This window comes from Nothoprocta perdicaria, unplaced genomic scaffold (genome assembly GCF_003342845.1).
Source record: "Nothoprocta perdicaria isolate Ctin4 unplaced genomic scaffold, notPer1 scaffold_123, whole genome shotgun sequence".
Classification (NCBI taxonomy): Eukaryota; Metazoa; Chordata; class Aves; order Tinamiformes; family Tinamidae; genus Nothoprocta; species Nothoprocta perdicaria.
The window spans coordinates 175,056-197,033 of record NW_020454350.1 but is presented as its reverse complement, the minus strand read 5'-3'; the positions used below and the strand labels follow the sequence as shown (position 1 = coordinate 197,033).

The 21,978-nt window shown below is 34.7% G+C and overlaps 1 protein-coding gene across 6 annotated transcripts in view; it reads left to right on the top strand.

The window, feature by feature from the left end:
• The window catches only part of TBC1D32 (TBC1 domain family member 32), a 65,200-nt gene that overhangs the window by 10,520 nt on the left and 32,702 nt on the right, over positions 1-21,978 (top strand). For all 6 annotated transcript variants that reach the window (XM_026054582.1, XM_026054581.1, XM_026054585.1 and 3 more), the window contains 13 exons: positions 565-624; positions 2,073-2,172; positions 2,428-2,565; positions 3,915-4,007; positions 4,299-4,441; positions 6,418-6,545; positions 7,477-7,678; positions 10,253-10,335; positions 11,085-11,223; positions 11,856-11,943; positions 13,363-13,481; positions 14,187-14,303; positions 17,198-17,286. In XM_026054582.1, coding sequence (XP_025910367.1) covers positions 565-624; positions 2,073-2,172; positions 2,428-2,565; positions 3,915-4,007; positions 4,299-4,441; positions 6,418-6,545; positions 7,477-7,678; positions 10,253-10,335; positions 11,085-11,223; positions 11,856-11,943; positions 13,363-13,481; positions 14,187-14,303; positions 17,198-17,286 — 1,499 coding nt within the window. The remainder of the gene's footprint in view (positions 1-564; positions 625-2,072; positions 2,173-2,427; positions 2,566-3,914; positions 4,008-4,298; positions 4,442-6,417; positions 6,546-7,476; positions 7,679-10,252; positions 10,336-11,084; positions 11,224-11,855; positions 11,944-13,362; positions 13,482-14,186; positions 14,304-17,197; positions 17,287-21,978) is intronic.

Here is a 21,978-nt window from a genome sequence, read left to right as displayed (position 1 = left end):
CTACTTTCCCTTTCTGTTCAGGTACCATCTTTAAAATATTTGAGAATTTTATGCTCTTTAAGGTTTAAATCTTCCTTATCRTAGTTGACTGAAGCCCATCAAAAGATGCACCTGGTTCTGTGGAATACATGATGAGCAAGAGAGTCATGAAAGTACAGTTATACATGCTACAATATATGCAACTTTCTAATGCCCATCAGGAATTAAAGCATTCTGTAGTTTACCATGTATTCAGGATTTACACAGTATTATGTAATATTGTAGTCCAAATTTTCAATGTTGCTACTGATTTTTTTTCTTTTCTTTGTTTTACAATATGTTCTACTACACATTACACATGTTTTCCTAACATGTGCAGATTTTTTAATTGTCATCTTACTGTAGTGCAGACAAAACACCTAGCCCAGTGTAACGCTGTTTTATACCTGTTGGACTTTAATTCACTAAGTATGTTGCTGTGCACAGCACAATCTCTAATTAAACAGAACTGGAGATAATTTTAATTTTGTCTTCAAAAGTAAAGCTATTTTTGAAGGTCACACTATTTCTTCTTTGCAATTTTAGCATGCACATTACAGCAGAACAGTGGTGTTTCGACTTTTGGATAAAAAGTATAAATCTTTGGTAAGTCTATAATTATGGTTGTCATATTCTGTCTGGAACTTGTTTTTACTTYATGCATTGTGGTTTGAACTTTTTTCTCCTTTTCTTCCTTTTGAGAGCTGTTCTCTCCTCTTGATCTAGATAATTTTTTCATTATATAAATCAYTGTCAAATGAAAAGAAAGGTATGTGACCTGATTTGAGTAAGGGGAAATTAGTATGACTTATAGCAGGTGTTTATTAGTTATTAAGTCTTTATGTTGTATTCATATTGCATTCATATTTAGAATTATTTCTATAAGTGTTGGAAAAATAGCAAAAGGTACATAAAATTATGATAGAAGCTATATACTGGAATTCAGATTCTTGTTGGAAAGAGCCTCAAAAAACAACATTATCTTTAAGTTGTGATATGAGGCATTACAGATTCAAAGTGACAGCAAAATATATCAGATTAGAAAATGTATGGTAATGTAGAGGGTAATACTATCATATATTCTGTATCGGAAGATCTCTCAGAACGGAAATTTTGTCGAGTTCAGTGAAACTACAGTGAAACTAGTATAGATATTAGGACCAAATTTCTTAAGCAGATTAATAAATGTAAAATGCCTATGCCTATGATATTTCCTTCAGATGAAAAATAAGAACAGGAAACTCTGAGACAGGTGTTTATGATTTGTTTATCTGTATGCATAGAACAGAACATAGAATTGGCATGGTTCATGCAGCAGAAAGTGTATAGAGGGGAAGTCCATTACAGCAAGCTGGCCTAATGTAATTTATGAGCATAGCATAAGTTTACAATTAAATATTTATCTTCAGCTTATTACATGCATCTATTTATTTTACTTCAGCTTTTTCACTATGGACATATTTCAATATATAAACATATCTGAAAAATATCTTAGCAACTGCAAAATATAATAGTGGTAAAATTTTTTTTAGTCATGTACTGTATATATGATTACATTTTAAATCTGTGTAGATAAAAATAATTCTTTATAATTCTTTCATGTACAGTGATAATGATGTGAAACTGATGCATCAGTTTTGCAAAAACAATAATAGTAGTGACAGCCTCCCAAACTCCAAACTTTTTAATGTAGATATATTCTAGACAAAGGTTTTCACATGTAGCTAATGACAGGCTTCCATATTGATAATAATATAGCAACCAAATATAGATTAATTTTTCAAAATACTTGCATGTTTTTTCTCCCCTGTTTCATAGATGGATTATTTTAGTGCTTATAGAACTGAAGTTTCTGATGGTGCACTTTAGTAGCACTGTAAATTTTTACCTTCTTTTGTTTTTTCTCTWCATACAAAGTCCTGAAACATAAGCAGTTGTTGCAGTGATGTAACTATTTAGATTCTTGCATTAAGGGATAATACTTAAACAGAAAAGAAAATAAATTTATTGTAAAGTAACAGACTTTTTTGTCTTTTTTTTTTTTTTTTTGACAGATTAATGCAGCTGTGCGGCAGTGTCTTGAGTACTTTGAGTTTTGCAAGTCAGCTCCTGACAGAACTTCTCGAGCGAGCAGCGTTTCCCAGCAGCGCGGTGGTAAGTGACTTTGCATGTATTGCACTATATGCATGTGCACCTGTGTTCTCAAGGTCTTTGAGTAAGCTATCAAAAGGAAGACAAGCTATCTTGATTTTCACCAGAAGCTTGAGGTAAGTCCTTTGAGAGAGCTGTAATAGCAGTAGTCACTCTGCATGTCTGTATACTCCAAACAATCCACTTATATTGTGGTAGTTGTTCAAGTCGGTGTTCCTTCTTTTTTTTTTTTTTTTTTTTTTTTTTTAATTCTTAAAGGTGGTAAGCCGAAATTTTCTTATACTGGACAAGATTTGCAGCACATCTGTTTTGTGCATTCGCTGTGCCTTTTAGGAAGATCAATCATCTACAAGGAAGGCCAAAATCTTTTCCCAGTACAGCCAAAAAACAGAAAAGGTAAAGGGAGGGCTGAGAAAAATGTAACTAGTTGAGTAACTGTGTATCTATCAATTTTGTGAGTAAACAGAACAACATTCTGTTCAAATATATTTGTCCTAGAAACCTTTACTAAAAGATGGTATAAGTAATCCTAAACATCAGCACTGTTTTTAAAAATCTTCAGTAGTAATCGAAGAATTGTCTTTACTTTCCGTACAAAAATTTCATCTTGAAGGTGAGTTGGATCAATATTTAAACAATTCAGTATTTCTAGATGTTGATAGTATCTTTTGTTAAACCAGTTATTATAATCAGTTAAAAAAGACAGGCATTCAGAATCAAACTTGTTTTTCAGATATGAAACAGAACTAGTATTTTGGGCTAAATACAGTTGGAAAACAATTGTTCTGAGTTTAGTTTACTCATGTGAATGTTAAACTGTTGTGGAGGGAGATTGATTCCTGTGGAGCAGAGGTATTAATAAGGAAGAAGAGATAGTCAAGTCTTCTGAAGCTCAGAAAGCTCTGCATGCATTGCTACACTGTGCAGCATTGGCAAATACARGAGTGTGAGGAAAACAGTAGTGTGGAATTACACTAATGTCTTTATTAGCTCAATATAGTTTGCATAATAGTTCTTTATACTAGTTCTGAGACTTATKTTTGAAGCTATTTTGTACTCTAGTTTGAGGATCAGATCTGCAGAGGTCCCGTATGAAATGGTTGTCTTCTCGGGAAGAAACATCCACTGCTGATTGAGTCTTTTAGTCATTTGCAGATTGGCTCTATGTTCCAATCAAACGGTGATCGATTAATGATGTTTATCTTCTCATTTACAATAGATAATGATCTTACCATCTATCCTCTTAGTAGAGTCCTTTTCAGTTACAGAGATGCCAAACGTTTCCTCACAAATTGCCTATTTTATTAACATAATTACATTAAACTCAGAGAAGTAGTTTCTAATCTGATTTATCAAAATGTCTGTTGAGTTTGTTTCAGGCTGAAGAAGAGTTTAAGTGTTTGGCAGTTTAGTTCTTTTTCAGCTGTTTCRCTTAATCTGATAGAAAGGAATGCTTTTTTCCTCACTATCATATATCCAGCATTCTCAAATTTTGGCTGCCATCAGTTTCAATAGAACACATGATGTGATTGCAGTTGGCTAATTCGGGAGCAAGATCAATCTTTGTAAACTGAGCAGTAAGTAGTCTGGCAAAGTCCCTGGGAGATGCACATCCATTACATTATCAGTTGTATATAATGTTGATATCCTCAGTAAAAGTATTGTGTATGTTTACTTAAAGAATCCATTTTACTAAAGCAGTGTGTTAATTTCCAGATTACATTTTTCTTTCCTATTTTTTATAGATCRTGTATCGTTATCAGATCTATTGGTATTATTTATTCAGCTTATTTATTACTCTCCAAGCTACTCAAAGACAGCTCTGACAGGGCAGACAGGTATATGTTTATTTAATATGTACTAATTTATTAAATAATAATGGGTAATTTTATAACTTCAGTGCTTTATATTTTTTTAATTTGGGATATGATAGCCTATACCTAAGGGGAAGCAAATAATAGTAGTATTTGTGCAAATTCTTACTTTCTACTGCTTTTTCTTTCTGCTTTTAATAGTATTAAATCAGTGCTTAATGAAATTATAGTTCAGAGGTACCTACATAAACTGTACAGATACATTAATATATATGTATGTTAGAAATACAAATAAATACTTCTTGTATTTGCCAGACAATTATTCCCCAGCAAGTCTTGTTGTAGAGATTCTGCAAGTGTTGTCTGACCAGACGGAATGTGCAGCTAAGTGTTTATATACTGATGCTGTGGTTGATGCCCTGCTTCATCCCATTCAAAATTTACTGAGTGGCACAGAGGTTTGTAGTAGTCTTTCAAGTAATATTTAAACCTATATAAAATTATGTTATGTATTTGATGTATAAAAGATGTATATAGTTATGTGATATCACTTTTTTTGTATTCCGCAGGACACTTGAAAACATAGATTAGTTTCTTTCACAAGCGCCTGTCTGCTCTGCTCTTACCTAAATGAAATGTAAATTTTTAAACTTTGCAACTTGCTCAAGTGTTTTCAAAGCATAGAGCGGGTAAACTATGTAATGCTTTGTTAAAAATTAGTCTTGTAAATTATAGGAGAATTTAATGCCTACATCAAAATCTTTATTTCTGCACAGTTCCTGTTCTARGCCCAGATCCTGGGTATGGTTTGTAAATGCAGAATGTGTCCTGTTTGCTCTAAGTAAGCCTCTGCACAAGTGCACATTGATTTGTATCACATCTGGCAAATGAATACTTTCCTGAATACGCAGAAAAGTCAGGATGAACCTCTTCTCCCTTTACAGGAATTGGGAGTCTTTATCTGCTTCCCAGCCAAYCCATTGGCACTTCTTCAATACTCTGAAATCCTGCGACCCCTTGTAGAATGTGATGTTTGTCTCTCTAATGCTCTACTTTGCTTATGTGGTTGTTTGGACTGAAATATAGTGAAGAAATAGCAGTGCTGAAAACTTTAGTTCTCTGGCCATACATCTTTATTGAAGGGAATGCASTGGAGCTGCATGTGGTGGTCTCTCCTTAGCTGCACAGTGGGCCTAATGCGCAAGCCCGGTRCTGTTATTGGGGCTGTAAATCCACTCCCAAGTAGTGCAGGGCTTTTAAGCAGAGTAGTGTTGTTAATCTGTCATGTAGGTGGGTAGAGAAACTTGGCAACTTTGAGCAGGAGTTGTGAGAGTCAGTTAAAAGTGCCCGTGTGCAGCCAAAGTGACTGCAGGGCTGCCTCTGACCCTGATTACAGTCTCTGTGTCTRACCCTAGTTCAGCTTTATGGCGTGACCTTGGACCTCACCTGCATGGGCTTCTCTGGGGTTTTGGACTGTTGGCTGAAGAGTCCACAGTGGGTGGACCAGGGCTGCTTCCTTGCTCGAGTAGTGAGATCCTGCCTGCCTGTTTGGTGGGGAGGCCTCTGCTTCTATCTGCCTTGCAGGGACTCAGCTCCCCTGGTCTGACCTTGCTGCTCCCCAAGGGTCTTTGGGGAGCCCGTGCCCTGCTTGCCCACGTTTGGCATGCCTGGTTTTGCTGTGCTTGGTTCACTTAGTTAGGAGCAGTGGCCAACTTGACGTTCGTTCAGATAGGGTGCTCTGAACTCGCACGTGTGCTGGACAGAGCAGCCCGAGTCGCAGTGATAAATGTTCAGTCCCCGAATCCTCTGTTAAATGTACATGGTCTCGTATGTGCATAAAGACTTCTCAGGGGATAATTGGTTTGCYCCAGTGGGGAACACTTCCCTCCAAGTTGCAAAGCAAATGATTGTTTAGGGCCCACCTAGAAGGAGATATGTTTATGCTGTAACTTTGGGAAACGAGGGAGGAACAAGCAAGAGCAAGGTTAGGAAGAAAGAATATAGGTGAGATGGACAAACACCATCTTGTGAAATTAATTTTCCAATTCTAGCCCAAGGATTACTCAGCAAAATACTCAGAAAAAAAGACAGTTACTTTGTTTCTCACATTGATTAAGACATTGTTTTTACGTCTTTAACAGGCTTATCAGGAGTCTTTTTGCATTGATTGTGGGAGGGAAAAAGGAGTTAAGAAATGTCTCTTTTTCTGTATCTGTGCAGTCTGGTCTTCTGCCATAATCATTAAAAGTGGTAATTATTGCCATTTATGACTAAGATTTGAATGTAATTTGTCTGCTTGCTATGTTGAGCCCTGAAGCAGTCATTGGAAAAATGACTTTCAGGTTCTGTGTACACAGGCAGACTTGAATTAACAGATTTTACAAAAAGCATTGAATTGTAAACTTTTTTTTTCTTTCTTTTGGCTTCCAAACAGATGCATATAAACTGTCTTGAAGCCACCTTAATTCATGTAGCAGATATTTTGACAAGGATTGCTGCRGTAGAAGATGGTCTTTCTTTTCTTCTTTATGGAGGAAATAAAAACTCTGCCAAAGAAGATGTGTAAGAGTACATTAATGAATTACATTAGTCATATAAAGTGAGACCTGCTTTCCCTTTTTCATTTCTTTATAACATACCWTATGTTTTGTTTATGCTTTGGCTAACAGTGTCTGATTATCAGGTAAGATACAAAGTGTTTTAGAGGGTGTRTTATTGAGACGGTTGTGTGACTAATCGAGGAAATGAAACGTTAAGAAACACTTTTTATTAAAGAAGATTTCCATGGCTTATGTGTTACTCGTGAGAGAGAGAGCTTTCCTGTCTCTGAATGTAGTTTTAATGTGGGCCTCTTTTTGTGCATTTTCTTTGAAATAAATATTAAAAATCAACTTTTTTTAAGAATAGATTTACTGTAAAATAGTAGATTACCATTTGGATCAGCAGTTAAGAGGCATACTTTTTAATATACCGGATAGACAGATCTCGTCAGAGGCTGACAAATATGAGCCCATTTGAGTTGTGTCTGTGTAGTCCAATAGGTAGCAGCATATTGTTATATGATACTAAAGAGGGCAGTAAAATTGAGAGTAGTCCTTAAAACGTTGATAAGCCGCAGATCGTGAAGTAGTCTGAAAAGCCACAGCTGCCCGTTATGTGGAATGTGTATGGGGGGAGTAAAGATACTTATTTGCAGAAAGAGGTGTCCTTTGTGTTGCCAACCTTGTAGACTTTAGAAACAGATCTCAGTTAGGGATAAAGAGTAATAAGGGGGCTAGATGGAAGGCAATGGATCCAKTTGTTGTATAGCCAGAGTAAAATCACTTGCTGTAAATTTTTTTGTCTTCTGAGTGGTTTTACAGGGATTAGCATAGTGGGCCTGAGTTTCATGCCATTAGTCTTACAGAAATGTAAATAAGGTCATACAAAGGATTTGTTTCAAGCTTTATTGGTGATTACAAAACAACAATTTTAAGTGTTATTTTATTTCTAGTCCCACAGCTGTTCATGTAATTGTTGAGTTTACAAAGAAACTTCTTCACGATGACATTTCTCTTCTACCTGGATCTGAGCTTCTGCCCATGGTTAAAGGAGCTTTCGTTTTTGTGTGTCGTCAGATGTACAGAACCTGTGAAGGTCTGCAGGTGCTTATTCCTTATGGCTTGCATGAAGCTTTTGCAGAGGCTTGGAAGAAGGTAAATCCCAGTTGGATTTGGGAAGATTACCAAATCTTACTCTTAGAGTTTCAGTTTATGCAACAGCTGTTCTCTGGTTTAGATGGTTTAAGTAGTGAGTTAACAGTGCTTGGAAATTCATTCCCAAGTTCTGTTTTTCAAATCTTCCTTCTGTATGTAAACTTGGCAGGTGCTTAGTTTAAGGTCTGTGTGTTTTAAAGTGAAACCAGGGACTCTGAAGATTTATAGATTGATCTTTCATTTGTAGATTAACATCTTTCTAACCATTGCCCTTATAGAGATTATCTGATATTATAATAACCAGTATCTACCACGGGTCTGCTCTTCGGTCTTTGTTTTGGATATGTGGAAGGAAAAAAGTACTGAGATGGGGTCTTAGCAATTATTAGGATAAGCTAATTATTTTTTGAGGGAATATAGGAGGAAAAAAATAAAATTGAAATATTTGATTTATTTGGTTAGATGCCATTGAAATATTCTTGAGAGAGCTGAAGAATTGTGCAGGCAGCAGTTCTCCCATTTGCCTGCTTGGATATCTTACCAGCGTGTTCTAAGTGTAACTGCAATCTGACCACTAGTCTATTCCTACCTGAAAGAGCTTGAGCCCAGCAGTTCGACTGCACGTTGTGCATACGTTGAACAGTTTAATTCATTAAACTTTACTTTATTGTTCTGGTACAGTGTGAAAATTCTTACCTATAGCCATAACCATATAATTGACATAGAGAATGTTTCTGCAAACAGCAGTTTTCAGTTRAGTTTTCAATGGAGGGAAAAAAAATCAAACGGACATTTCAATCATTAGTATTAGAGAAGGATAGCATATAAAATTTCTGCTTTGAATCTTGCTTAACTGGAGCTATATTTAAAGTACAGGTATTAAAGGTATAATGGAAAGATGAAATAGAATTGTTTGACTAAAAAATGGATCCATCTTTTTTGTTTCCCCTCCAGTGACTGTAAAATATTTGCTTAGAGGCAAAGGATCAGACCAAGCTAGAAAAAAATAATTAAGCAAGGAAAGAAAGAGAGAGAGAGAGAGAGAGAGAGAGAGAGAGAGATTGATTTTCATACAAGGGGAGTAAAATGGAACAATTAGTCTTCCTGTAAATGCTATATGCTTTTTATGATTAGAAATTTTAGAAATGCAAACAATCACAATGTATACTGTGGCAGAAAATATCAGAAATACATAACATGAATAGAAGACAGGCTTAAAATAATCAGCTTGCTGTGGATGTTTCTCAGTATTATCACATTTGAATATTGTTATGAAAGCATACATTTTTAGTTGAAAATAATATATTTTATTACTTAGAATATAAATACATCACAGTAAGCCAAGCTTCAGAGTAGATGATGTGTTTTTGAAACTAAATTTGCAGTAAGAACCGTAGAATTGTGCTGAATTAAGTAACTGAGTTTATTTTAATTGAGTCATATTGTATAGAATCATGCTGACATAAGTCTGTCTCTTTATGCTTTCCTATTGTGTAACTAGTCATTCTTACTTGTTACTCTATTTAATGTTCATCATATGCAGTCTCTCATATGCTTGAGATGGGTATTTCCAGTTAGTTGTTATAAAGCACCATAACGGGTGCTTTGTGCTCATGCACACAAGATTTCTATGAGTATTAAAATGAACCATCATTTAGACAAATTGTTTTGGCACATACAAGGTAAATAGGATAAATATGTAGAATTAAAAAAAAAAATCATCAAACATTTAACTGACAAAATGCCATTTTTTTTTTCATGTTATTTTGGAGGTCAGACTGAGACTAAAGTGCAGACTACCTATACAGGACTTGGAAACACAAAAAATCATTTTCTGTCATTGTCCTGCTTTTAAACAACCATGGTTGTAAAATATTCTGCCATTTATAGTGTAGTTAAAAGACTAGACTTGTATTAAAGAAAAAAAAAAGTTATATGCAAGCGCTACTTACAAGTTTTTAAGACTGGTGGCATATTTCCTTCCATGTTACATGTCTCTTGGAGACTTAATACTAATGGACAATTTTTTCAGATCAGATCCTGGTAAGAATTCTGGGGCAAAAGTTGGCATTATTGCTCAGGTAAAAGGAAGCTTGACAGATCTAGAACCACTAATTACTTTAATAGAGGATTTTTTTCTGGTTAATTGGCTAGCGTGTTTATAACAGTGGAACTTTGCTATGTTCGCTGAAGTTAATATCTGTATTATATGATGTATATTTCATTTGAATGAATAGTGCAATAAGTTTTTCATATTTAAGAACAGTTTTTAAAAGCATTTTAAGAAAAATAATTTGAAAATGTAATTAGCTTTATAATGGTTTATACCTGAGGAAAACGTAAAAAAAAAAATTTCTCTAAATAAAGAATGGAATGGTATATTCCTGCCAAAGGCTAGATTACTAGAACATGGTCACTCCTCTTTTTGGTGTGTGTGTGTGTGTGTGTGTGTGTGCATGTGTATATGCATGTGTGTGTGTGTGTATATATATATATACACACAAACATTTTTAATAACATTTAGGGAAATCTGCCATTTAAAATTATGCAATTGAGCTGTTTTTAATTTTACAGACAAGTTTGCTTTCAGAAAGAATTCCCACTCCTGTACCTGGTGCAAGCTCCCCCTCGTCAATAAGTCAAGAGTCAAAAACCACGTAAGTTCTGCTGTTCAGCTTAGGCGTGTGCGCAAGTGGGAACATGCACTGCTACTCTACTGATGTCTGAGGTGTCTTATAACACTGTGTTTTCTTAGCCTTTTGCCAGAAACGTATTGGTAGGTAGGCAGAACAATGTCATCCTAGTATAGGTCTTCATAGAGTTTAAAAAAAAAACAAAAAAAAACTGACCTTTCAGTACCTTGTTTTCAGAAATTAAAAAAGATCAGTTTCTAGCACAAGTCTTTTTTTTCTCTGACACATATAAAATTAGTTCTAATAATTTCTGCATTTTTATTAGTTTCTCATAGTTTTTTTTTTTTTTTTTTGCATTGGTGATAAAATTTGTGTCTGCTTTGTCAATTTGAAACTTGCATATTAATACATTTAGAAAATGTATTCAGCCTCAAGTAGGAAGTCTTCAATACCCTTAAGGATGATAAAATACTTTTTGTTCCTGAAGGAATTATTTATATATTATGTGCTTCTCTCTCATCTTTGATCCTTAGCTAGTGTGGGTTTGGATGCTTGTACAAAGTAGTCTAATATAATTTGTAACTTTCTCAATTACTTCTTTTGCTAATATAAAGTAGGCATAGTCCAGTGAACAGTACACTTTTATTTTTCAAAGCTACAAAGATACAAATTGTGGCGTTTCTGTTTTTTCAAAACTACAAATTGTGGTGTTTCTGTTGCYTTTTTTTTTTTTTTTTTKGAATCTTGTAATGTCTCTYTTTCTACTCTTACAGTTCAGTATCAGAAGAGACTTTGTTAGAAGCCTTACTAGCTTTTTCTGCCACACCGAAAGGACTGTTTCTACTTCAGAGTACAGGGGCCATGAATGACTGTGTGACTTTTATGTTCAACAGTATGTCAAGAAAAAAGCAGGTAAGTGTAACAGAATATGTACATTAGTTCTTTTTTTAATTACTGTAATAAAATAAGAAAGAAAACAATAAGAAGCAAATAAAACCATAAACCGTTTTTATTTAATTTTTGCCAAAAGTAATTTAGTATGTGGCTTATTAATCTTGATACTTGTCATATAGATTTAATTTTGTTGCATGTTGCTCATCTTCAGAATGTCAAGCATATATTTAGCTGTGATAAGTTTGAAATGAGAAGGTTTATTTTTTTCTTGTTGTTTTTCTTCTAAGTTCAAGTTTTTCTAGCCCAGGCAGATTGGTGATAAAAACTAGGTACCAAATGCAGTATTTACAGTGTTAACAGGTTAAAGATGAAGAATTTATATTTTTACATGCAAAAACAGATAATGATAGTTAAGTCTTACTGAATGGTTATACTACATGTCCCAAATAAAATATTTATCATTTCTAATTTGATACTTCCCTTCGTAAAGATGTTTGTTTTGTAATCTGACCATGGCAAATCTTTAGCGTGTGGTTTTTATGCATTGTCCAAATCTAATGCAGATTGATTTCTGTAAACAGAGATTAGTATTTAAGAGTTCCATGCATGATGATATCACTAACACTTGGCTCCTTTTATGTTACTAACAGACAAGTGACTGTGAAGAGTCTGGTAATGGAATGATTGTTAGCCAAATAGCAACAACACCTGCGGGTGCAGTAGCTCTGCAGAGTTCAGGTAATTAGAAGAACTGTTTTATTATGAATAGTTTCTTGCTATAGCCTCCAACATTAGAAAAAGATTTTGAGAATTATGTTAAAAAAAATGAAGTGACTGCAATAGTTGTGTAGTATTAGCAAATGTCTTGATTCCTTCCTGTTAGAAATTCTTTCAAATTCTTAAGTAATCCACTTGTCTTGATGCAGTTATACTTTTTCTTACAGTATATAATATCTTTATTCTATGGTTTGATTTACCAGAAATTTTCTGTAAATGCTTTTATGGCTGTTAAGAGTAAGCTCCTTACAAGTTACAAGTGATAATTTAACCACAGATGAGAATTAGTTAAGTGTTGAATTCTACAAGKGGCGTACCATTTTCCAGGGCTCAAAGACTGCTCAAAGAGTGGGATAGTGCACGGCCCGTAATGTCATTTTTTTTCCGATATACTACTGTAGTGATCTGGAATTGAGTGGCTTTTGTTTTGTTTTGTCTTGTTTTTTGAATTCATATGTGCCAGCCCATGGGAAAAAGTCCCTTCAGATTCGTTCAAACTAACGGTTGTGATAGTATACAAGGGCCTGCGTATTCTGTATGTTAGCAAGAGTCTTACCAATATAAAGCAGGATCTTAAGTTGTTAAAGACACCCATGAGGTACAGAAGTTCTCTCTCAATACCTGTAAATGGTTGATCTGTTATGAAAGTAATTAACTGAAAGACTGCCACRACAGCAGACAACAAATTCTGCTAGTCAAGGAAGCTAAACTGGTTAATTGTTTGTTATTTACGTTTTGGGGATCTTTCTGAAATTAAGAAGTGGATGTACTTGACTAACTCCATCTGTCATGGTTAAAATTCTCAGCCAAGTCACTTCTTGAGGCCTTTGGCATCTGGTGGTAGACCAGAAATAAACAGTGTCAAGTTCAATATTGATTTTTTTTTTTCAGCCTTGAGGGAAGGTTGTGCTGTGTTTGTGAAGTTGTTTACTAACAGTCATTTACATCTGGAGATGTCTGAGTTAGATGTCTGTTTTCCTCCTTCCTTTTTCATTTAATAATTAACATTTTAGATTCAAAGAATAATAATTTTCAGTGCTTTGAAACTTATAGTATGTTTTTATTTATTGGTAAAATTAAGGAAACAATAAATTAATTAAAGTAAATTTTGTAGTATGAAACCATAGGACAAACACTAGAGAAGTGCGGATCTATAGGAGTTAAYGTGTTAAGATTAAAAGCTTGCTTTTGGCGGAAAGTAAAGTTTATATAAATATCATCCTAAACTTAAAAAATATTCTTTGCAAACTGCTGTTAAGCTGAGTATAAGCAGAACACTGTAAAAAGGTAGTTTGACTGAAGAATTGTGCGTAGGGAGAATAAGATGTTTCTTAATGTGATGTTTTTGCCACTCATGACTGGAACAAAAATTTGCTTTAGGCTTTATAAAAGCACTTGTAACTGAAGTATGGTCTCTGCTGGAATGTGGAAAAGACGATGTGAGGATAACTCAACCCAAATCTTTTCCAGTAGATCCTATTGACCAAAGCTGTCAAAAGGTAAGAAGTTACTTGAGGGAGGAGAGAATAATTTAGTAATACTTTTCTGCGCTGGCATAGAATACGATGTTATATTTTCATACCATTCTTATACCTTTCTGAGTTGTTTCTATTGCAACTGTCCTTGTTTCTAGGTATGTGGGACAAAATTGGTGAAGTGTGTCARTCAAATAAGTAGTTATTGAAAGAGTTGTGTTGCGCAGAGGGTCACAATGCCAAGGTTCCAAAGTCAGTATAAAATAATAACTGTGATGAAAGTGAAAGTCTTAAAATACTGTCCATTAGTTCAAATATCTGAATATTGTGGAAAGATCAGTTATCTGGGTGTTTTAAGAATATGCCATGTTCCTCTGAATCTTACAACTACACAATAAATTATTATAGCCTTCAAAAGAATTCTAAATTCCCAGAATTATATTTCATCTGCACCACTGGCAAAAAAACCCTCAGTTTTTACTAAGCCATCTGCCTGTGTAATTTTTACAGTTAATGCATATTTCACAGATATTGCTGCCCTTTTAGACTACAGGTAGACCTGCCAGTTCTGCAGCATTGTTTTGGACAGCTCTACCCATGTCAATTTTCTCTTCCATAGAAGATAACAAACTTGAATTAAATGCCAAGCTATTTTATAAATACGTTTGTTTATACTTCATTGATTAACATCTTTCCTTCCCCATTTTTTTCTTATTTTTCCTTCACTAGTCTTTTCTGTCTCTGATAAACCTGCTCACTTATCCTGCAGTTTTCGAACTCCTGAATAAACAACATATACCAAATAAACCCATGTATTCACTCCGTGAAATTCCTACAGATATAATTGTAAGTATGCTTTTTCTTTTGAAATAAAAGATAATATTTCTATAAAGACACTTTTCTCAAGAGAATAATTAATCATAAAATAAATTATTTCTTCTTATGACTGAAAGTTGTTGAAGTTTTCTGCATTTTGTAATATATACAGCATGAGGGCAGTATGTGCACATATCACTTTATGGTAACCTAAATTTTCATTTAAAATTTATTGTCCAATTTAAAGAGCCAATTTCTTGTAATAGAAATGTGCTTTTCAGCGAAATGTGCCTTATGTGCATGTGCCTACAGTTGCATGCCTACACATGTGTTTTATATTGTATTAATTTAACACATGTGTTTTATATTGTATTAGTTTATCACAGTATCTAGATTCAAACAGAACATTAGAAATTCACCCCTTCTAAATAGTGCATTCACACAAATATTAAATCAATAGTTGGAAATTTATTGATGAACTTGTATTTCARTCTTGTACTATGATAGTAATACTAGTTTACATTTCAGTATTATTCTGTATTATTTACATATCCTCTGTGACTGTACATCTTGTATGTTGAAATATCCAGTATTTTGTAGTAGTTAATATCCTTTAACCAACTACAATACTTTTTTTTTTTTCCCTACCTACAAATGACAAGCAATTGAGTTGCAATTAAAATTAAATCTTTGCTAATGAGTCCACACTTTTAATTGATGTTGCATGAAAGTGTTCAGTGCAAACTCTGGATTGATAGTGCTTTAGGTCGTTTAGGCAGTCTGTATTGTAGTAGTGTTTATTGTGTTTGGAAGCTTTTTTGTTGTTGTTCTGTAGGACTCTTTGGGTGATTTCAGGAGGAAAAGCAGTGTTAGGTTTAATTCATCCAATCTTCTCAGTGTTGATATAGCCACTGTGGACATATGGACAATATGGACATATAAGCATATGTCCAACTATGGATGTTTTCTTCAGTAATAATGTTTTGTAAGCTGCTGGGAACAGGAGAGATATATGCCAAAGATGGTATATATTTGAGAGCTATTAGATTGGAGAAGGTTGGACAACAATTTTGTGGCTTTTGGAGGACTGTCACTTAGATTTGTGAGGAACTTCAACAGTTTGGGTTTTTTTATGTCTCCRAGAATAGCAATACTGGTGTTACTGTTGAAAGTTACCTGAACTTGAAAAAAGTTGAATGTAGGTRTTTTGGATGGGGCTTGGTTCACCTAACTATTGTTTAAATGACGTTTGTGTAAGTCTAAGATAAACACCCAGAATGAAGTAGCTAACAAAGAAAATGGGTCGTTTAAGGGTTCATTCATCTAGCCATGGTTTAAATCTAATGGATGAGACTAAGTACTTAGAAAACTGTGGAGACTGGGTGGACATAGTTACTGCATGGTTATTGCAACTGTGCTTCTGGTCACTGACTGCAAATAATTGAAGTTATAACCAGATATAACTTTGACCATAAAGCAAAGTAAAAGCAATTCAAGTGTCACTACAAGATTTGGAATAAAGTCTTCTATCAGATGTTATCTGAGTATGTAGGGATAGATGTAGGAAAGCCAGAGCCATTTTGAAGTTTAAGCCAGCAAGGCTTGTTGAGGACAGCAAGAAGGGCTTTATTGTGAGTTTTAATTTTGTTGATTTGTTTTGTTTATCGCTGAATGGAAGAAAGATTTTCTTTGCAGTGCTTTCCCCCAGCCTTCCTGTACTGGGCTCCCCAGTATAAGTGGGATGTAGAGCTTCTAGAGAGGGTCCAATGGAAGGCACTAAGGGACTGGAGCACCTGTCTTATGAGGAAAGACTCAGTGAATTCGGCCTGTTTAGCCTGGAGTAGAGAAGGTTGAGAGGCGATCTGATTAATATGTATAAATACCTGAAGGGTCAATGTAGGGAGGGTGAGACCAAACTCTTCTCAGCCAGTGATAGGACAAGGGGCAGTGACTATAAGTTGAAATAGAAGAAGTTCCATCTGCATGTGAGGAAGAACTTCTTTTCTGTGAGGATGACAGAGCCCTGGAACAGGCTGCCCAGGGAAGGTGTGGAGTCTCCTCTAGAGGTCTTCAAAATCCGCCTGGATGCCGCCCTGTGCCCCGTGCTCTGGGTGTCCCTACTAGAGCAGGATGGTTGGACTAGGTGGTCTCTAGAGGTCCCTTTCAACCTTTACCATTCTGTGATTCCCCAGCCTTCTCCAGAAATCTAATAGGTAAAATGTAGTTTTACTTTATTTTAAATAAGATTACTTTTTAAGAGGACAGTTTGCTTTGGCAACCTTTTTCTTTTTTTCCCCCTACTGTKGTGGTATCTGCTTCATTGTCTTTATGGAAATAGAAATTTTAATTCATTTCATGAAAGTATGGATCCTAATTTGTTTTTCTAATACAATACTGAAATGACTCATTGATCCAAACAGCTGAATAATAATTCCCTCTGCTGTCTCTGGCCATGCTTATTAAATCAAAATAAAACAAAAGTTTGGATTTGATCCAGATGTTATAAAGCCTGTAAAGACTCTTCTGTTTGTTTCTTCTGACCATAACATAGCAATCAATTTCTAAGAAGATAACATCAATGGATATTTTTGTTCAATTTTCCTATTTTTTTTAATGAAGTTGTTACTTCAGAAACAATTTGGATATGCAGTAATGCTAGGGGAATTTATGGAAGAAATGCAAAGCAGCCTTAGATCATTGTCTATTAGGTTAAGCTCTGTATCCTGAAGGAGATGAGACTCAACATCCAAGCCAAACCTGGCTACCCACAGAACTCATGACTGTGCATCAAAGCACTTAGTACCATCTGGAGTTAGGGAAGGATTTATAGAAAGGTTTTGCCTTTTCCGCCTGATATGGCTTATCCTTCTTAGTGCCTCCTTCAAGGCATGCATGATTTTTTAAAATTTATTTTCTTTTGACAGGATATCATTGACAGGCTTATAATTTTGAATTCAGAAGCAAAAATTCACTCCCTGTTCAATTATGAGCAATCACATATATTTGGTCTGAGGTAAGATGCTCTTTTTTTTTTTTTTTTTTTTTTTAATCTTTTGGTCACAATAAACAAAGAGCATACAGCATGTTTGTGTGCATTGCTTCCAATAAGTTAATGTTGTTTGGGTTTTGATATGCATGAAAGTGAAATTCACTTTTTCATATTCAATCAATAGAAAAATTGAATGAAAAAATACATCCTACAAAATGAGTAGGGATTGCTATGAGAATAGCAATGAATCTAATCTTGTTACAGTAAATGGATATATTGTAATATGACAAACAGTAATAGAAATTGCTTATTGTTATTTTGTCTAGTTGATTGAAAAAGAAATGTAGTACATCCATCATAATGTATAAAACAAAAATCATACCAAAGTACTAAAACATTTGTTTTTATTGTATCATGCTTCTATCTGGCTTTGTTTTGTCTCTTTGCATTTTTTTTAATGTATCAGTTAAGTTATCACTGTTTTCACCAATACTTATTTTGAGAAGTAGAACTGGATCCAAAATACTTCTAGAATCTGGAGGAACACTTCAAATGTGCTTACTCTGTCATGCTCATTTAAATGTGTTATAATATCTTAACATAGAAATCATAGTTTCTCTGTTTATTAATTTATTAATTCACACTTTCATTAATAGTTTATGCAGTATATACAGTACAGATGAAACAAAATGTCTGTTGGATTGCAATTCATAGTATAGAAAATACTTCTTGGGCAGGATAAAGGTCAGTGGATTATATACTTCCAAGTTAGCTCTCTGTAGCCATATTTATGCAGTAGTATGAGAATAAAATGATTGTATAATAYGGAATCAATAACCATAATTTATAGTGCAACTTGTTGATAAGGATGAGCATGAAGGAGATGAGCCGTGACAAGGTTTGGAGTTGGGAGATGTATGGTTTAGTCCCGTAACTCAGGAATTACATACACTGTTTTGGAAGAATTCACTACCTGAATGAGAGTGAGAAGTCCTAAAACAGAATTAGAAAGCAAAGATGTTATTAGGTGTTCAGGATTATCCTGACTTCATAGGAGACTTGGCAGAACTCCCACTCATTTAATGAGGCATAACGGTAAGTGAGGTGTTCAGAAGTTTAAAATACCCATTTGCTTTTAGAATGCTTTCCACCTTCGTAAGGTGCTGCCTTAAAGAGGTAAAGGAAGAGAGTTCAGAGTAAAGGAAGAGATATTGGGAACCTTCTTGGTTACRGGTTTCTGAACGCAGAAGCAGTTAATACCCATAATGTAAGACACGGTGTTACACAAGTTGGTGAATCCTGTGTTTAAGTTGTGTTGAATGTCTAGAATATTTTTAATAAGGCCTATATCTGGTGAGGCAACTGAACTATGCCTAACTGCTTGTATGAGCGACATAACTAGTCCATCCATAATCACCTAAAAGAAATCATATAGTTAAGTAGATAAGTCAAAAAAAAAAAAAAGAAGTAGATAAAAAGTAGTAGATACCTTCATTATTATTAAGTCGTAATCAAATAAAGGAAAGATTATTAAAAGTTTAAATGTCACTTTCAATAGTGACTTTTTCTTCTGCAGAGATTTTGGCATCTCAGTAATTCCAAGACTTCATATTTCACGCTTACCAGATTCAGTCTCTACTGTAAAAGAACTCTCTTCCCCACTGCTTTTTTRATTGTCTTTTGTGTGAAAACAAGCAAAATGCAATTTAGGTATTATGAAATGTGCTTGTGCATATCACAAATAATCTAAGAATTTGTTTTCTTAGTAAGTAAATGGCTTTTCAAGAGTATGCGGGGCTTGCTACACAACCTTTTTTTTAATAACAGGGAGTAAGCACATACCAGCCTTTGACTGTGACTAATTCAACTGCCAGCACAAAGAAAATCTGTACTATTATATAGCTATTCAGAGTTCCCTATTGAAATCATCTTGGAATTCTGGCTTATTGTTGCATGTGCCTTGCTGTTTACAGTACTAATGCTTGCAGGAAAGTCTTACCTATATTACTTTAATTTGAAAGGTCTGGAGTTTGTAAAAAAAAAAAAAAAAAAAAAAAAAAAAACACTAAAAGAAACTAAGTTCCTGAAACTTTTCTTTTTCAGATCTGTTTTATCTTCCAGGTTATAGTCTTAAGTTTTTTAACTCTTGCTAAGTTCCAAGTAGCTACAAATCAGCATATTTGAATGTTAAGCATGTTTAGCAATTTCTGCAATTTACAGTTACATTTTTCTCCGTGTGTATACTATGCCCAAGTGATTTAAAATATTTAAAATTTAACATTTATAGATTAGTTTATAGTCTGTTTAATCAAAAACAGGCATGTCAATATGTGCTTGTGATGATACATTGTTTTCTGGCAGTTGTTTGTTTTAATTTTGAATAAATATGAATTCTGAATTTCCAACTGCTCCTGTGGAGCACGATCTTGCAAAGGCTCAGCTTTCAGCTTTCCTGTTGAAGCTTGCCTGCCCTGCTCGGGGTGTGCATCCAGTCAAAGAGGTGTTCTGGGAGAAGCTAGATAGCAGTTTTCCACAGTCTGTGTCTTGCAGGCTGTCACAAATGCTCTTCAGAGTATGTTTGTATAGACTAGGCCCTTTGATCAAAGTGTAATACTCAAGTTTCATGGTAGGTTTTTTCCTAGTAGGAGTCTATTTTTGTAATTCTTAACTTGAAAGTAAGTATCCCCATGTAAGATGCTTCTCTAGCTCTTCTGTCTAGTTTAACAGACATGGATGGTTTTCAATTCCTGATTCTTTTCTAGGTCATTGTGTTTGGATCCATAAGGTGTTTGGATCCAAAAAGGGACTGTAGATAGACTTGGAGCCCTTTGAATCTTGAAGGATCAAGACAGTGTAATTTTMTGAGAGCGCTTCTAGGTTTATGTTTTCTAGCTGAGGGTTAAACTCTAATCTCATTTGTATAGTACAGATTTTTCTAATCTGATATTCCTTAGATTTCAGCTATCCTGATATTCTTCTAGAACAAGATTTATTCACTTGAAGCCCCTTTTCAGTTCATGGTTTTTACTCAAAATGTGAAGAAGCCAAGAGTGAAAGTACGTAGGCAGTTCTTAATTTGAGTATAGAAAGAATTTCAAACTGTCTTCTTCAAAGCAGATTTGGGCTTGTTCAGCAAGTCTCTCAATCACGTAAGGTTGGTCAATAAAAGAATGCCGAAGGCTCTTTCAGCCACTCTTTTGTGCAGCCTGAACGTGTGGGTACAGAGCAACTCATGCAAAATTCTCTGTAGTCACGGTACTTCAGAAGATTCTGAATGTAGACTGTCATCAGAGCACAAATTTCAGAAAAAAAAAGGAATTTACAGCAATAATCAGACTAATGCATTTTTAACATACTGCACATGCAGAGAATTTTCTTAGTTTAATAATCAACTTTTATTTCTTTGACATGAGTATACCCAGTGATAGTGTCTTGCAAGCTATTGGACATGAGAGCAATTTCCTGAAAAGTGTGACACTAGAAATGTTGGCCACCTTCCTTTTAAAGCTGAGCTCCTCTTTGGGTTGCTGTGAGTTATGTTAAGAAAGGAATTAAGTAAACGCTAGTAACATTTTTTCTTTCAGAATGATGAATTGTATGGTATCAAGGCAACTTAGCTAATGTTTCAGCACAGTGAATACATCCAYGAGTTATGAGCTTTTACAGCCTGTCCAGAAAATATATGCATAACATATATTTTGAAACCCTCCTCCTACAGCAAAAGCATTTAAGTAGTGAATTTTCTCTGAATTTTAGAGTGAAGCTTTGTTATTTACTTGATGAAAAGGTGACAAAGTTTCAATYTTTCACCTTGGATAAACAACATACTGCCCCTAAAAAGTATCAGTATTCCAAGTTTAGGCCAAAGGAGGTCTGAAGATACCCAGTAGATGATCGCTTGCATAAAAGCAAATGGAGAAATATTGCCTCTGCCTCTGGGAGAGGCAGAGATGATGAGCAGTGGAAGGGGATCAGAGTTGGCCTCTGGGGAGCTTTGCAAAAACTTTCTCCTTGTTTGACAGAGTACATAAATAACATATACAATTACTGAAATATGGTTTGTTTTCTTTTTGCAGATAACTGTGGAAAATATATGCAGTAGGTTTCTGAATCATTCAAAAAGACAAAAAAAACCCTTTCTTTGTTTAGAGATCTTACATACATACAGCGTTCTCTAGTTTTGTTCAGTAGCTCATTATAAGTGAATATAATCTTAAATATTATTAAATCCAAAGATCTTTGGTATGTACATTCAAAATCAGAAGAATGTTTRTTGGCCCCACACTTGTTCTTGGGAATGCCTCATTTTAATGGGCTCCAAGAGGCAGTGATGCTGCTGTGATCAAGAGTTTGGCTATCCACAGAAACAAGGCTAAACCAATTCTCAAAATATCTTTATTTTACATATACTGGCATAGCCAGTACTGTCCAGTATGTTTGATGGTTCTTTTCACCATCCATTTTTGAGTGACAGGGACAGTATCTCTACTTTTGCAACAAAAATTGGATGCTGTTGGTTAAATGTACTCAAGAAACCTTTCTCATGGTAATGACATGGCCTCCACTTGTGTAGTAGTGGCAACGTGTGGTCGCCCTAAGTTAGTATCTTCCCTAAGTTAGTATCTTCCTGTTCTCTCTGCTCATTTTTAGTGACCTTTGTTTTATCAGTGTCTCTGCATTTCTCCTTAGAGATCTGTTCCTGCTTCTGCCTCTTAT